Source organism: Mobula birostris, chromosome 9 (genome assembly GCF_030028105.1).
Source record: "Mobula birostris isolate sMobBir1 chromosome 9, sMobBir1.hap1, whole genome shotgun sequence".
In the NCBI taxonomy this organism is placed as follows: Eukaryota; Metazoa; Chordata; class Chondrichthyes; order Myliobatiformes; family Myliobatidae; genus Mobula; species Mobula birostris.
The window spans coordinates 2,717,014-2,732,177 of NC_092378.1; the positions used below are offsets into that span (position 1 = coordinate 2,717,014).

At 45.5% G+C, this 15,164-nt stretch overlaps 1 protein-coding gene across 1 annotated transcript in view; it reads right to left on the bottom strand.

Annotated features, from left to right (window-relative positions):
• The window catches only part of utp20 (UTP20 small subunit processome component), a 183,231-nt gene that overhangs the window by 11,571 nt on the left and 156,496 nt on the right, over positions 1-15,164 (bottom strand). Inside the window, exons 54-58 of the mRNA XM_072267366.1 lie at positions 12,560-12,742; positions 11,601-11,732; positions 10,135-10,267; positions 5,120-5,316; positions 1,678-1,749 (exon numbers count right to left, since the gene is read on the bottom strand). Of these exons, the coding sequence (XP_072123467.1) occupies positions 1,678-1,749; positions 5,120-5,316; positions 10,135-10,267; positions 11,601-11,732; positions 12,560-12,742 (717 nt within the window). The remainder of the gene's footprint in view (positions 1-1,677; positions 1,750-5,119; positions 5,317-10,134; positions 10,268-11,600; positions 11,733-12,559; positions 12,743-15,164) is intronic.

The window sequence follows — 15,164 nt, forward strand, 5'->3', positions numbered from 1 at the left end:
TTTGACATGCCTGAGTTAAATTCCATTTTCCATTCCTTTGCCACCTCAAGTTCAAGTTTGTTGTCATCTTACTACACACACACACACACACACTCACACACACACACACACACAGACACACACAGACACACACTCACACACATACACACAGACACTCACACACACACAGACACACACTCACACACACATACACACACACAGACACACACACACACAGACACTCACACACACACTCACACACAGACACACAGACACACACACTCACACACACATACACACACACACTCACACATTCAGACACACACACACACACACACACACACAGACACACACACACACACAGACACACACACACTCACACACACAGACACACACACACTCACACACACACTCACACACACACAGACACACACACACACACACACAGACACACACACACACACACAAACATATATATAACCAAATGAAAAAATTCAAAATGCATGTGGTGCATAGCACAGTTAAACAGTAAACAGCTTGCTGTCCTTGGGATGAGACCTCGGTGGTGGCAGAGTATTCATTAGTCTCACAGCCTGAGGGAAGAAGCTGTTCCCCAGTCTGGCAGACCTAGTCCTGATGCTCTTCAAAGTTAATTTATTATCAAACTACATAAATGTCACCATATACTGTAAAAGCCTGAGATTTATTTTCTTGCGGGTATTCAGAGTAAATGCAGAAACACAATAGAATGAATGACCATACATGACAGAGGTGAACAATCAACCAATGTGCAAAAGACAACAAACTGTGAAAAATGCAAAAAAAGAAAAAAAAACAAAGTAATAATAATAAAAATACAAAATAATAAGTACCTGTACCTCCTTCCCGAAGGTAGTGGGTCAAGGAGATTGTGGGATGGGTGGTAGAGATCCTCAACAGTATTTCTCACCCTGTTTCCCTCTGGAGTGGTGACTACACTTTAGGTAGTAAAGTTTAAGACAAATAATGTTTGAAGATGACTCTGAGCTAATACAATAGGCTCATTTGTCAGTATCTCCTCTGGTGGTCACACAGAGGCCACGTACAGACTGATGGCAGCCGAGCCCCGCTGCTGCTCTGTGTGAGATCAACAACTCAGCTCCCTCTACCACGGGTAGTCAAAACTGCCCAATGCATCACTGGCACCAGCTTACCCACCATCACTGGCACCAGCCTACTCACCATCCAGTCCACACAGTAGATACAGACAGGTTCCGGAAAAGGGCCAGTAACATCATGAAGGATCCCACCCACCCTGCTCATGGACTGTTTGTCCCACTCTCATCAGGGGGGAGCTTACGTAGCATTCACACCAAGACCACCAGACTCAGGAAGAGTTACTTCCCCAAGCAGTAAAAATAATCAACACCTCCAGCCACTAACCCTCCTCTCCACACCCTCAATCACCACTACTTTTATCATTTTCTGTCAGTCACCTCACATATAGACACTCCTGTGCCTAGCGTCACTTTATGGACATACAGTCAATCTATGTATATAAGCTATCTTATGTATTTATATTTATTGTGTTTTTTAAATTATTGTGTTCTTTATCTTATTGTGTTTCTTTTTTGTACAGCATGAAATCTGGAGTAACAATTATTTTGACCCCTTTACACCTGTGTTTTGGAAAAGACATTAAACAAACTTGAATCCTACCTGATCACCCATCTCCTGATCGAGGAACTTCGATTGCAGCTGGTGACAGAAGGCCAAAGCCAAGTCCTTGACCTGCAACATATACGTACGAGGAATCAGAATCAGGTTTAATATCACCATCACATGTCGTGAAATTGGTTAACTTACTGGCAGCAGTACAGCGCAATACATGATAATGTAGAAAAAACGGTAAATCAATTATATTAAGTATTATAGTATGTATATTGAATAGATAAATTAAAATAATGCAAAAACAGAAATTGAAATAATATAAAAGAAAGTGAGGTAGTGTTCATGGGTTCAATGACCATTTAGGAATTGGATGCCAGAGACCATAAGACATAGCAACAGAATTAAGCCTTTCATCCCACTGAGTCTGCTTGCCAGTCTATCATGGCTGATCCCGGATCCCACTCAACCCCATACACCTGCCTTCTCACCATATCCTTTGATGCCCTGACAGATCAGGAAACGATCAACTTCTACCTTAAATATACCCACGGACTTGACCTCCACCGCAGTCTGTGGCAGAAAATTCCAGATTTACTACTCTGCGGCTAAAAAAATTCCTCTTCCTGCAATCGCTTTGCTTCCTCAGCACTACCTACCCCTTCACCTATCTTCGTATCATCTGTAAACTTTGCCACAAAGCCATCAATTCCATGATCTAAGTCCCTGACAAATAATATGAAAAGCAGCGGTCCCAATACTGACCCCTGAGGAACACCTCTAGTCACCGGCAGCCAACCAGAAAAGGCCCCTTTTATTCCATCTCCCTCCTCCTGCTTGTCAGCCATTCCGCTATTCATGCCACACACATCAAAGTTGCTGGTGAACGCAGCAGGCCAGGCAGCATCTCTAGGAAGAGGTACAGTTGACGTTTCAGGCCGAGACCCTTCGTCAGGACGAACTGAAGGAAGAGTTAGTAAGAGATTTGAAAGTAGGAGGGGGAGGGGGAGATCCGAAATGATAGGAAAAGACAGGAGGGGGAGGGATGGAGACAAGAGCTGGACAGGTGATTGGCAAAGGGGATACGAGAGGATCAAGGGACAGGAGGCCCAGAGAGAAAGAAAGGGGGGGAACCCAGAGGATGGGCAAGGGGTATAGTCAGAGGGACAGAGGGAGAAAAAGGAGAGAGAGAGAGAGAAAGAATGTGTGTATATAAATAAATAACAGATGGGGTAAGAGGGGGAGGTGGGGCATTAGCGGAAGTTTGATCCTCTCACATCCCTTTTGCCAATCAATTGTCCACCTCTTGGCTCCATCCCTCCCCCTTCTGTCTTCTCCTATCATTTTGGATCTCCCCCTCCTCCTCCCACTTTCAAATCTCTTACTCTCTCTTCTTTCAGTTAGTCCTGACAAATGTTCTCGGCCCGAAACGTCCACTGTACCTCTTCCTAGAGATGCTGCCTGGCCTGCTGCGTTCACCAGCAACCTTGATGTGTGTTGCTTGAATTTCCAGCATCTGCAGAATTCCTCGTGTTTCCGCTATCATGCCAGTGTCTTTCCTGTAACGCCACAGGATTTTACCCTGTTAAACAGCCTCATGTGTGGCACCTTATCAAATGCCTTCTGAAAATTTAAGTAAATGACATCCACTGCCTCTCCCTTGTCCACTCTGCTTGTTACTTCCTTCCTTGTTACTTCGCCGGCAGCCAACCAGAAAAGAATCCTTTTATTCCCGCTCCCTGCCAGGAATGACCTGTCAGCCATCCCTCCATCCATGCCAGTATCCTTCCAGTAACGCAGTAGCATTTTATTTTGTTGAGCAGCCTCATGTGGCATCTTATCAAACGCCTTCTGTAAATCCAAGTAAATGACATCCACTGCCTCTCCTTTGTCCACCCTGCTTGTTACTTCCTCAAAGAATTCTAACAGATTTGTCAAGCAAAGATTTCTCTTTACAGAAACCATGCTGACTTTGACTTATCTTATCATTAGTCTCCAAGTACCTCGAAACCTCATCCTTAATAATAGACTCCAACACTTTCCCAACTACTGAGGTTAGGTTAACTGGCCTATAATTTCCTTTCTTTTGCCTTCCTCCCTTCTGAAAGAGTGGATTGACATTTGCAATCTTCCAGCTCTCTGGGACCATGCCAGAATCAAGCGATTCTTGAAAGATCATGACCAATACATCAGTTATCTTTTCAGCAACCTCTCTCAGGACTCTGGAATGTAGTCCATCTGGCCCAGGTGAGTTATCCACCTGAAGATCTTTGAGTCTGCCAAGCATTTTTTTCATTTGCAATAACAATGGCACTCACTCCTGCTCTCTGACACTCAGGGACCTCTGGCACACTGAGTGTCTTCCACAGAGGGGGAGAAGCCGTTCCTGAATCACTGAGTGTGTGCCTTCAGGCTTCTGTATCTCCTACCTGACTGTAACAATGAGAAGAGGGCATATCCTGGGTGATGGGGGGGTCAATAATGATGGACACCACTTTTCTGAGGCACTGCTCCTTGAAGATGTCTTGGCTACTATGGAGGTTAGTACCCAAGATGGAGCTGACTAATTTTACAACTTTCCGTAGCTTCTTTTGGTCCTGTGCAGTAGCTCCCCCACCACCATACCGGACAGCGATGCAGCCTGTCAGAAAGCTTTCCACGGTACATCTGCAGAAGTTTGAGTGTTTTAGGTGACAAACCAAACCTCCTCAATCTCCTAATAAAATATAGCAGCTGTCCTTCCTTCTTTATAGCTGCATCGATATGTTGGGACCAGGTTACATCCTCAGAGATCTTTGACACCCAGAAACTTAAAATTGCTCACTCTCTCCACTTCTGATCCCTCTATGAGGATTGGTATGTGTTCCTTCGCCTTACCCTTCCTGAAGTCCACAATCAGCTCTTTCGTCTTACTGACGTTGAGTGTAAGGTTGTTGCTGTGATATCACTCAGCTAGCTGGTATATCTCGTACCTGTATGCCCTCTCATCTTCATCTGAGATTCTACCAACAATGGTTGTATCATCAGCAAATTTATAGATGGCTGAAGAGAATGGCAGAGAGGAGTGTGACAAATGGAGGGTTCAAATTTAAACTCAATCTGCATAGAACTGTGTGAACAACACCCCACACTGCTACATCTCTCTTCTAAAGGGTTGTCTTTCAATTCTGAAGCTGCGCCCTCTGGTCTTAGACTCTCCCACCACTAAAAAGTCCTCTCCGCATCCATTCGATCTATGTATTTCAATATTCAATAGGTTTCAATGGGATCCCCTGTCATTCAAAACCCTCCTCAATGTCCATTCATTCAATACACAAGTGCGATTTTAAGGACCTCTGTCTCACCCTCTCCTTTTCCAGCTCAAGTCACAGCCTGCTACTTTCCCCCTGCTAGTTATGCTGACACTGGTCGTAAAGCCCTCTCCTCTCTGTACAAAGAGCTGATACGTTACACCATTCTGCCAGGCATCAGGTCTTCCTCAGCATTTCATTACCTTGACCTTGAGCTCTTTCCACAAGAACTGTGCTGCTGGTGTCTGCAATATGTTCTTCCCAGTGACTAGGGATTTGCCGGTCTCCCACATGGCTACCAGGTCTTCAGGCTGGACAGCAGCGAAGAGCATTCCAAAGAGTTGGGTTGCAGTGAGCCAGACCCAGGAGTGTGCGTGCCACAGGTGAGCTTCAATGTGACCTGCGGACAGAGTATCAGAACCAGGTTCAAATTCAGTGACAGCTCCACCAATGACCCTTTTCCATCACACAGACAGGCCTCCTCTCTACTGACCCACTTTACTCACATCCTTCCAAAGATGCATATTTGAGGACATCCTAACACACTGCCTCTACTAACTAAATTTGCTGACAATACTACGCTGATTGGCCAAATCTCAAATAATAATGAGGCAGCCTACAGGGAAGAAGTCATTATCCTGACACAGTGCTGTCAAGAAAACAATCTCTCCCTCAATGTCGCAAAAACACAGGAGATGGATGCGGACTACAGGAGGAATGGAGATGGGCTAACCCCTATTGACATCAATGGATCCGGGTTTGAGATGGTGAACAGCTTAAAGTTCCTCGGCATACACAGCACCAAGGATCTCACGTGGTCTGTACGTACCGGCTGTGTGGTGAACAAGGCACAACAGCACCTCTTTCACCTCAGACAGTTGAAGAAGTTTGAAGAGTCCCCAGATCCTAAGGACTTTCTACAGGGGCACAATTGAGAGCATCCTGACTGGCTGCATCACTGCCTGGTATGGGAACTGTACCTCCCTCAATCGCAGGACTCTGCAGAGAGTGGTGCGGACAGCCCAGTGCATCTGTAGATGTGAACTTCCTATATTCAGGATATTTACAAAGACAGGTGTGTAAAAAGGGCCTGAAGGATCATTGGAGACCCCAGTCACCCTAACCACAATCTTTTCCAATTGCTACCATGTGGGAAACGGTCCTGTAGCATAAAAGCTAGGACCAACAGGCTCCGGGACAGCTTCTTCTACCAGGCCATCAGACTGATTCATTTATGCTGATACAATTGTATTTCTATGTTATGACTGTCCTGTTCTATGTACTATTTACTACAAATTACTATAAATTGCACATTGCACATTTAGACAGAGACGTAACATAAAGGTGAAGAGCAAGAGGATAAGACATGAGAGAATAGGACCAATCAAGTGTGACAGTGGAAAAGTGTGTATGGAACCGGAGGAGATAGCAGAGGTACTTAATGAGTACTTTGCTTCAGTATTCACTACGGAAAAGGATCTTGGTGGTTGTAGGGATGAATTACAATGGATTGAAAAGCGTGAGCATATAGACATTAAGAAAGGGGATGTGCTGGAGCTTTTGGAAAGCATCAAGCTGGATAAGTCACCAGGACTGGACAAGATGTACCCCAGGCCACTGTGGGAGGTGAAGGAGGAAATTGCTGAGCCTCTGGCGATGATCTTTGCATCATCAATGGGGAGAGGAGAGGTTCTGGAGGATTGGAAGGTTGTGGATGTTGTTCCCTTATTCAAGAAAGGGAGTAGAGATAGCCCAGGAGATGATAGACCAGTGAGTCTTACTTCAGTGGTTGGTAAGCTGATGGAGAAGATCCTGAGAGGCAGGGTTTATGAACATTTGGAGAGGCATAATATGGTTAGGAATACTCAGCATGGCTTTGACAAAGGCAGGTCGTGCCTTACGAGCCTGATTGAATTTTTTGAGGATGTGACTAAACACATTGATGGAGGTAGAGCAGTAGATGTAATAATAAAAGCATCCATTAGTTTTGCGAGACCATGGATCTGTGCCTGGAAAGTCTTCACTCTCCAGGACGCAGGCCTGGGCAAGGTTGTATGGAAGACCAGCAGATGCCCATGCTGCAAGTCTCCCCTCTCCACGATACTGATGTTTTCCAAGGGAAGGGCATTAGGACCCATACAGCTTGGCACCAATGTCGTCGCAGAGCACTGTGTGATTAAGTGCCTTGCTCAAAGACACAACATGCTACCTCGGCTGGGGCTCGAACTCACGACCTTCAGATCGTTAGTCGAATGTCTTAACCATTTGGGGACGTGCCCACACGTAGTAGATGTAGTGTATATGGATTTTAGCAAGGCACTTGATAAGGTACCCCATGTAAGACTTATTGAGAAAGTACGGAGGCATGGGATCCAAGGGGACATTGCTTTGTGGATCCAGAACTGGCTTGCCCACAGAAGGCAAAGAGTGTTGTAGACGGGTCATATTCTGCATGGAGGTCGGTCACCAGTGGTGTGCCTCAGGGATCTGTTCTGGGACCCCTACTCTTTGTGATTTTTATAAATGACCTGGATGAGGAACTGGAGGGATGGGTTAGTAAATTTGCTGATCACACAAAGGTTGGGGGTGTTGTGGATAGTGTGGAGGGCTGTCAGAGGTTACAGCGAGGCATTGATAGGATGCAAAACTGGGCTGAGAAGTGGCAGATGAAGTACAACCCAGGTAAGTGTGAGGTTGTTCATTTTAGTAGGTCAAGTATGATGGCAGAATATAGCATTAATGGTAACACTCTTGGCAGTGTGGAGGATCAGAGGGATCTTGGGGTCCGAGTCCATAGGACACTCAAAGCTGCTGAGCAGGTTGACTCTGCGGTTAAGAAGGCATACAGTGCATTGGCCTTCATCAATCGTGGGATTGAGTTTAAGAGCCGACAGGTAATGTTGCAGCTGTACAGGACCCTGGTCAGACCCCATTTGGAGTACTGTGCTCAGTTCTGGTTGCCTCACTACAGGAAGGATGTGGAAACCATAGAAAGGGTGCAGAGGAGATTTACAAGGATGTTGCCTGGATTGGGGAGCATGCCTTATGAGAATAGGTTGATGGAACTCGGCCTTTTCTCCTTGGAGTGACGGAGGATGAGAGGTGACCTGATAGAGGTGACCTGATAGAGGTGTATAAGATGATGAGAGGCATTGATCGTGTGGGTAGGCTTTTTCCCAGGGCTGAAATGGCTAGCACAAGAGGGCACAGTTTTAAGGTGCTTAGAGGGGATATCAGGGGTAAGTTTTTTTATGCAGATTGGTGAGTGCGTGGAATGGGCTGCCGGTGATGGTGGTGGAGGCGGATACGATAGGGTCTTTTGAGAGACTCCTAGATAATTATGTGTAGCTTAGAAAAATAGAGGGCTATGGGTAACCCTGGGTAATTTCTAAGTTAAGGACATGTTCGGCACAGCTTTGTGGGCTGAAGTGCCTGTATTGTGCTGTAGGTTTTCTATGTTTCTAAATATTTTTACTCCTTATGTACATGAGGATGTAAGTAATATAGTCAACTGAATTGAATTGAATTCAATTCAATGACTGGTATGGAAACTGCACTGTGGCAGACAGGAAGGCTCTTCAATGGGTAGTCAAAACTGTCAATGTATCACCAGCACTCACCTACCCGCCACCAAGTGCAAATATAGAAAGATGCTGGAAAAGGGCCAATAACATCATGAAGGATCTCACCCACCCTGCTCATGGACTGTTATTCCCACTCCCACCAGGGAGGAGGCTATGTATCATCCACTCCAGGACCACCAGACTCAAAGCAGTGAGGCTGATCAATACCTCCAGCCACTAACCCACCCACCACTACTTTATCATTTCCTGTCCGTCACCTTATGTACAGACACTCCTGTGCCTAGCGTCACTTTATGGACATACAGTCAATCTATATATATAAGCTATCTTATGTATTTATATTTATTGTGTTTTTATTATTATTGTGTTCTTTATCTTACTGAGTTTCTTTTTGTGCTGCATCAGATCCAGAGTAATAATTACTTCATTCTCCTTTACACTTGTGTACTGGAAATGTCATTAAACAATCTTGAAACTTAAATAAGATCACAGCCATGTGCTTACCTCAGGGTCACTTTCCCGTTCTAACACCGTATGCCATGGTATCGAAACATCTATTGCCCTCTGAGTCACAGAGTCGTATAGTACAGAAAAAGGCCATTCGGCCCGACATGTTCGGGAGCTAACCTTCCTCTCCATCGACACTGGTTTCATTTGCCCACATCCTTGCCTATTTAAGTGTCTATGTAAGTGTGTTTTAAACATAGTGGCTGTATCTGATTCCTGCATCTTCTCTGGCAGTAAGCTGCAGATCACAACCTCTCTCTGTAAAAAATGTACACCCCCCGCGCCCCCCCCCGATTTTTAAACTCTTTCCTGTCACATTAAACCTGTGCCCTAGTACAATAAGTTCAACTCTTCCACATCAAGTATATTCAGCCATTCACATGTACAGTTGAACAAAACAATGTTCCTCTGGGGCCATGATGCAAAACACAGCCTGTATAGATATGATCCAGCAAATAGTCTACCCTGTCTTCTACCTGCAAGCCAGTTCTGAATCCAAACAGTCAATTTGCTGTGGACCCCATGCATCCTAACCTTCTAGATTAGTCTCCCATGAGGGACTTTGTCAAATGCCTTACTAAAATCCATGCAGACAACACCCACTGTCCTACCCTCATCAGCCTCTCTCGTCACCTTGTCAAAAATCTCAATAAAGTTGGTAAGACACGACCTGCCCTGCACAACGTCATGCTGGCTCTCCCTAATTAGCTATTCCTAAGAATTTTCTTCAGCAATTTCCCCACGACTGACGTGAGACTCACCAGTCTATAGTTTCTATAGTTTCCAGTGTTTTCCTTTGTTCCCTTCTTAAACAGAGATACAACATTAGCCACTCGCCAGTCCTTAGTGACCTCGACTGTACCAAGAGAGGACACAAAGATACCGGTCAAGGCCCCAGAACTCTTGCCCGGCCCTGGAGATGTATCCATCTTAATACTCATTAGGAGACCCAACACTTCCTCCTCCTTAACTGCTAAACCCCCTAGCACTCAGCACTGATCTCCTGGTCCTCCATGTCTTTTTTCTATAATGAAATAAAGCTGCTGATGTGTGTTCTTGTAATTGCATCAGTATGTTGGCCCCAGGATAGATCCCAGAGATGCTGACACCCAGGAACTTGAACTTACCCCAGATGCTGATGAGCAATGTTCTTGGTTTCTGCAGCTGCACGAAGCTGCATTCCTTAACCATTTTGACCGCCAGCGTCAGGAGGCTAAAGAGCAAATGGTCAGTGGCCTTCTCTTCACTCTCCTCCTGGATCTGAACAGAAGAACAGTCAAAGGAAATCCAAAAGAAGCCACAGTAGTGCAGGACATAACCAGACTCAGGTTTATTATCACAGGGACAGACCCTTCAGCCCACAGTTATACTCTTCTGTCTGCACGACGTCCATATCCTTCTATTTCACACATTCATGTGCCCATCTAAACAACTCTATGTAAAAAAACTTGCTCCTCATATCTCCTTTGATATTACCCCCCTCCCACCTTAAATACATACCCCCTGGTATTGGACAGTTCAACTGTGGGAAAAAGATGCTGTCTGCCTACTCTATATATGTTCTTCGCTGCAGTGCAATAAAGCATTACAGCTTTCGACCAATTAACCTACTAACCTGTACGTATTTGGAATGTGGCAGGGAACCAGAGTACCTGGAGGGAAGCCACGCGATCACGGTGAGAGTGTACAAACTGCTTACAGATAGCGATGGCAATTAAATCCAGGTCACCCAAGGTTAACCTACCAGTCCACTAGTTTGTGGGTGTGAGGGGCAAACAGGGCGCTTAGGAAACATCTATACAGCTACAGGAATAAGGTGCAAACTCTACACAGACAGTGTCAAAGGACAGGATTGAATCCAAGCCACATTTACGTTGAGGCCACTGCTCTATCAGCCATACCACTCAGAGCAACCCTGCCGTAACACTGTCCACTGCAACCTCCAAACAACAGAAGCCCTCAGCCCTCTGGCCTCTCCTGCAATCGCCACCCCTCCGCACGTAGCCTCCGAAGCCTAGCAAGATGGTGCCAGAATGTGGCGACTCTGCGTGCAGCTTTGATGCGAATCATCAAATGTCCCTGTTTGGAACTACTATAGCTGAAATCCACAGTCATGGGAGCTTCAGTAAGCAACATTGTTTTAAGATGTTTAAAAAAATTTATCGATCCTGAAAATCAGCAGACTTCAGGCCACAGAGCACCCAGGTAGCAAATGCAGTCTGGACGTCACCTCAGAAAGGTGGCATCCATCATTAAGGACCCCCACCACCCGGGACATGCCCTCTTCTCACTGCTACCATCAGTGAGGAGGCACAGGAGCCTGAAGACCCACACTCAACATTTCAGTATTTTTCTTTTCTTTTTGCACTACTTCTATTTAATTTTTTAAATACTTCTTATTGTAATTTATAATATGTATAGCATAAAAAATATAGCACTGTACTGCTGCCACAAAGCAACAAATTTCTTGGCATCTCAGTGATATAAACTTGATTCAGAATCCTACCTGAGACTGCACAAAGACGTAACCACACAATCAGACACGGCAATGTCACATAGTGCAGAGAGTAATATAACAGCCCACTGGACTCACATTTTGGAATCTCTCAGGGTTTATCTCAGCTTCAAGAATTGGCAGAATCTTCGCAAAGCGTTTCTCAAAGAAAACCCCTTCTGTTTCGACGAAGAGGCCGCAGGTGTGGGCAGCCAGCCGGCGGTGGGAGACCTGCAGCAGGAACACAATCATCTTTTACTGTCTGTGGCTCACCACAGAGGTACGGAAAACTTTCATCGTTCCTCAACCCCACAGCCTTTCCCCTCCACCTTACTTGTGTCACTTCACCTGTCTGTGATGCTGCTGCAAGCTTTTCTTTTCTTCTGTGCATGTATGGCTTGTGCATCTGGTAATAAACTCACACTATTCTGGGTGGGGTTAATCATAGTCATAGAGCACTACAGCACAGGAACTGGCCCTTCAGCCCATCTAGCCATTGCTGAACTGATCTTTTGCCTAGTCTCATCAACCCTCCGTGGGACTACATCCAAAGTCAAATCGAAGTTCTAAGTGAACTTATTATCAACGTACAGAAATGTCCAAACCCTTCCCACCATGTACTTGTCCAAACTTCACTTGAATGTCACAATTGAACCCGCCTCCACCACTTCCGCTGGCAGCTCATTCCACACTCTCACCACCCTCTTGAGTGAAGAAGTTCACTATCAGATTCGCCTTAAATATTTCAACTTTCACCCCAAAACTATGACCTCCAGCTGTAGTCTCACCCAACCTCAGTGGAAACAGCCTGCTTGCGTTTACCCTATCTATACCCCTCATCATTTTGTATACCTCTATCAAGTCTCCCCTCATTCCCCTACGCCCCAGGGAGTAAAGTCTGAACCTGTTCAACCTTTCCCTCTACCCCAGATCCTCAGCTCCTGGCAACAACCTTGTAAATTTTCCAGAGGCCAAAGTACTCTTTACCCCAATGTCCCTGCAATGCCAGTGTTCACGACCACAGAAAGATACCAGTTGGTACAGGCACTGGGACCCACCTTTTTGCTCTTGAACCATGTCAGGACCAGGGAAAACATCGAGTCCTTGTGCTCGTTGTCCACCTTGCTCAACAGGGACTGGGTCGCCAGTGCTGCCATCTTCTTGCACTTTGGAGAGTCGTCGTTTACGATCATCAGCGTGATGGCGATGAAGAAGAGGGCGCAGTGCTGGTGTAGCAGGTCCTGCAGTGGCAACAGGAGAGGTTCAGAGGCAGGATACGTGCTAAGCATTCTCCCCTGTGAGCTGTGTGCTGCCGTACTGCACGCAGTGTGCTGTTTGCTGTTCGAAGTGTGCAGACAGTGAGAGCTGTGGTTTATACCCACAACAGGTACCCGCACCGGAGTGGAGATCAAGAGGTGATTTAACAAGGCTGAGAGAGAATGCAGAGCACTTATGTGTACAGGTTTACTAGAGCTGTTGGGACTGGTTTCAACTAATATGGCAGGGGAATGGGAACCAGTACGATAGAGCTGAGGATGAGCCAGCAGGTTTACAAGTAGATGATGGGTGTAACATGAATGTAAGGAAGGACAAGCCAATGATTAGTACAAATGCAGACAACACAAAGAGTTAAATTGTACCACAGAGGCAAAATTCAAAAGGGCAAAGACTGCAGGACTGAAGGTGTTGTACTTAAATGCACGTAGCATTCAGAATAAGGTGGGCAAACTTGTGGTACAATTAGAGATTGGTTGGTATGAAGTTGTGGGTATCACTGAGTTGTGGCTGAAAGAAAGCCATAATTGGGAGCTTAACTCAAAGGATATGCTTTGTATCAAGAGGACAGGCAGGAAGGCACAGGTGGTGGAGTGGCTCTGTTGGTAAGAGATGGAAATACATCTTTTAGAAAGTGGTGACACAGGGTCAGAGAATGTTGAATATTTGTGGGTAAAGAGCAAAAAAAAATTTGGGAATCATATATAGGCCTTCAAATAGTAGTGAAGAAGTAGGGTTGAGATTGCAAAGGGAGCTGGAAAAGGCATGTAATAAGGGTAATGGCACAATTGTAATGGGGGACTTCAATATGCAAGGGGATTGGGAAAATCAGGTTGGTGTTGCATCACAAGGGAGAAAATCTGTTGAATGCCTATGAGATGGCTTTTTAGAGCAACTTGTGCTTGAGCCTACTTGGGGAAAGGCTTTCTTAGACTGGGTGTTATGGCATAACCCAGATCTTATTAGGGAGCTTAATGTAGAGGAACCCTAAGGAGGCAGTAATCACAATTGGATTGAATTCATATTGCAATTTGAGAGGGTGAAGCATAAGTCACATGTGCCAGTATCATAATGGAATAAAGGGAATTGCAGAGGCTTGAGAGAGGAACTTGCCCAGGTGGATTGGAGGAGGATACTGGCAGGGAAGATCGCAGAGCAGAGATAGCTCAAGTTTCTGAGAATAGTTCACAAGGCGCAGGATAGATAGAAACATAGTAAATCTACAGCACAATACAGGCCCTTCGGCCCACAGAGCTGTGCCACACATGTCCCTACCTTAGAACTACCTAGGCTTTACCCATAGCCCTCTATTTTTCTAAGCTCCATGTAGCCATCCAGGAGTCTCTTAAAAGACCCTATCGCTTCCACCGCTGGCAGCCCATTTCACGTACTCACCACGCTCTGCATAAAAAACTTACCCGACATCTCCTCTGTACCTACTTCCAAGCACCTTAAAACTATGCCCTCTCGTGCTAGCCATTTCAGCCCTGAGGAAAAGCCTCTGACTATCCACACGATCAATGCCTCTCATTATCTTATACACCTCTCATTATCTTATACACCTCTATCAGGTCACCTCTCGCCTTCCGTTGCTCCAAGGAGAAAAGGCCGAGTTCACTCAACCTATTCTCACAAGGCATGCTTCCCAACCCAGGCAACATCCTCGTAAATCTCCTCTGCACCCTTTCTACTGTTTCCACGTCCTTCCTGTAGTGTAGTGTCCCACCGAAGAAATTGTTTTCAGATGGCAGGGGTAGACAACCGTGGCTGACAAAGGAAGTTAAGGACTGCACGAAAGCCAAGGAAAGGGCATATAAGGTAACAAAAGTGAGTGGGAAGCTGGATGATTGGGAAGATTTTAAAATCCAATAAAAGGCAACCAAAAAGCTATAAGAAGGGAAAAGATGAAATATGAGGGTAAACTAGCCAATAATACAAAGCTGCATACCGAAAGTTTTTTCAGTTATATAAAGTGTAAAAGGGAGGTGAGAGTTGATATTGGACCACTGGAAAATGATGCTGGTGAGGTAGTAATGGGGGACAAAGAAATGGCAGTTGAACTTAATGAGTATTTTGCATCTGCCTTCACTGTAGAAGACACTAGCAGTGTGCCAGGGGTCCGTGAGTGTTAGGGAACAGGACAGTGCCATTGCTAATACAAAGGAAAACGTGCTATGCAAACTCAAATGTCTTAAGGTGGATAAGTCATGTGGACCAGATGGGCTACATCCCAGAGTCCTGAGAGAGGTTGCTGAAGAGATAACGGATGATTTGGTCATGATCTTTCAAGAATCACTTGATTCTGGCATGGTCCTGGAGGACTGGAAGATTTCAAATGTCACTCCATTCTTTAAGAAGGCGGGGGGAGGCAAAAGAAAGGAAATTATA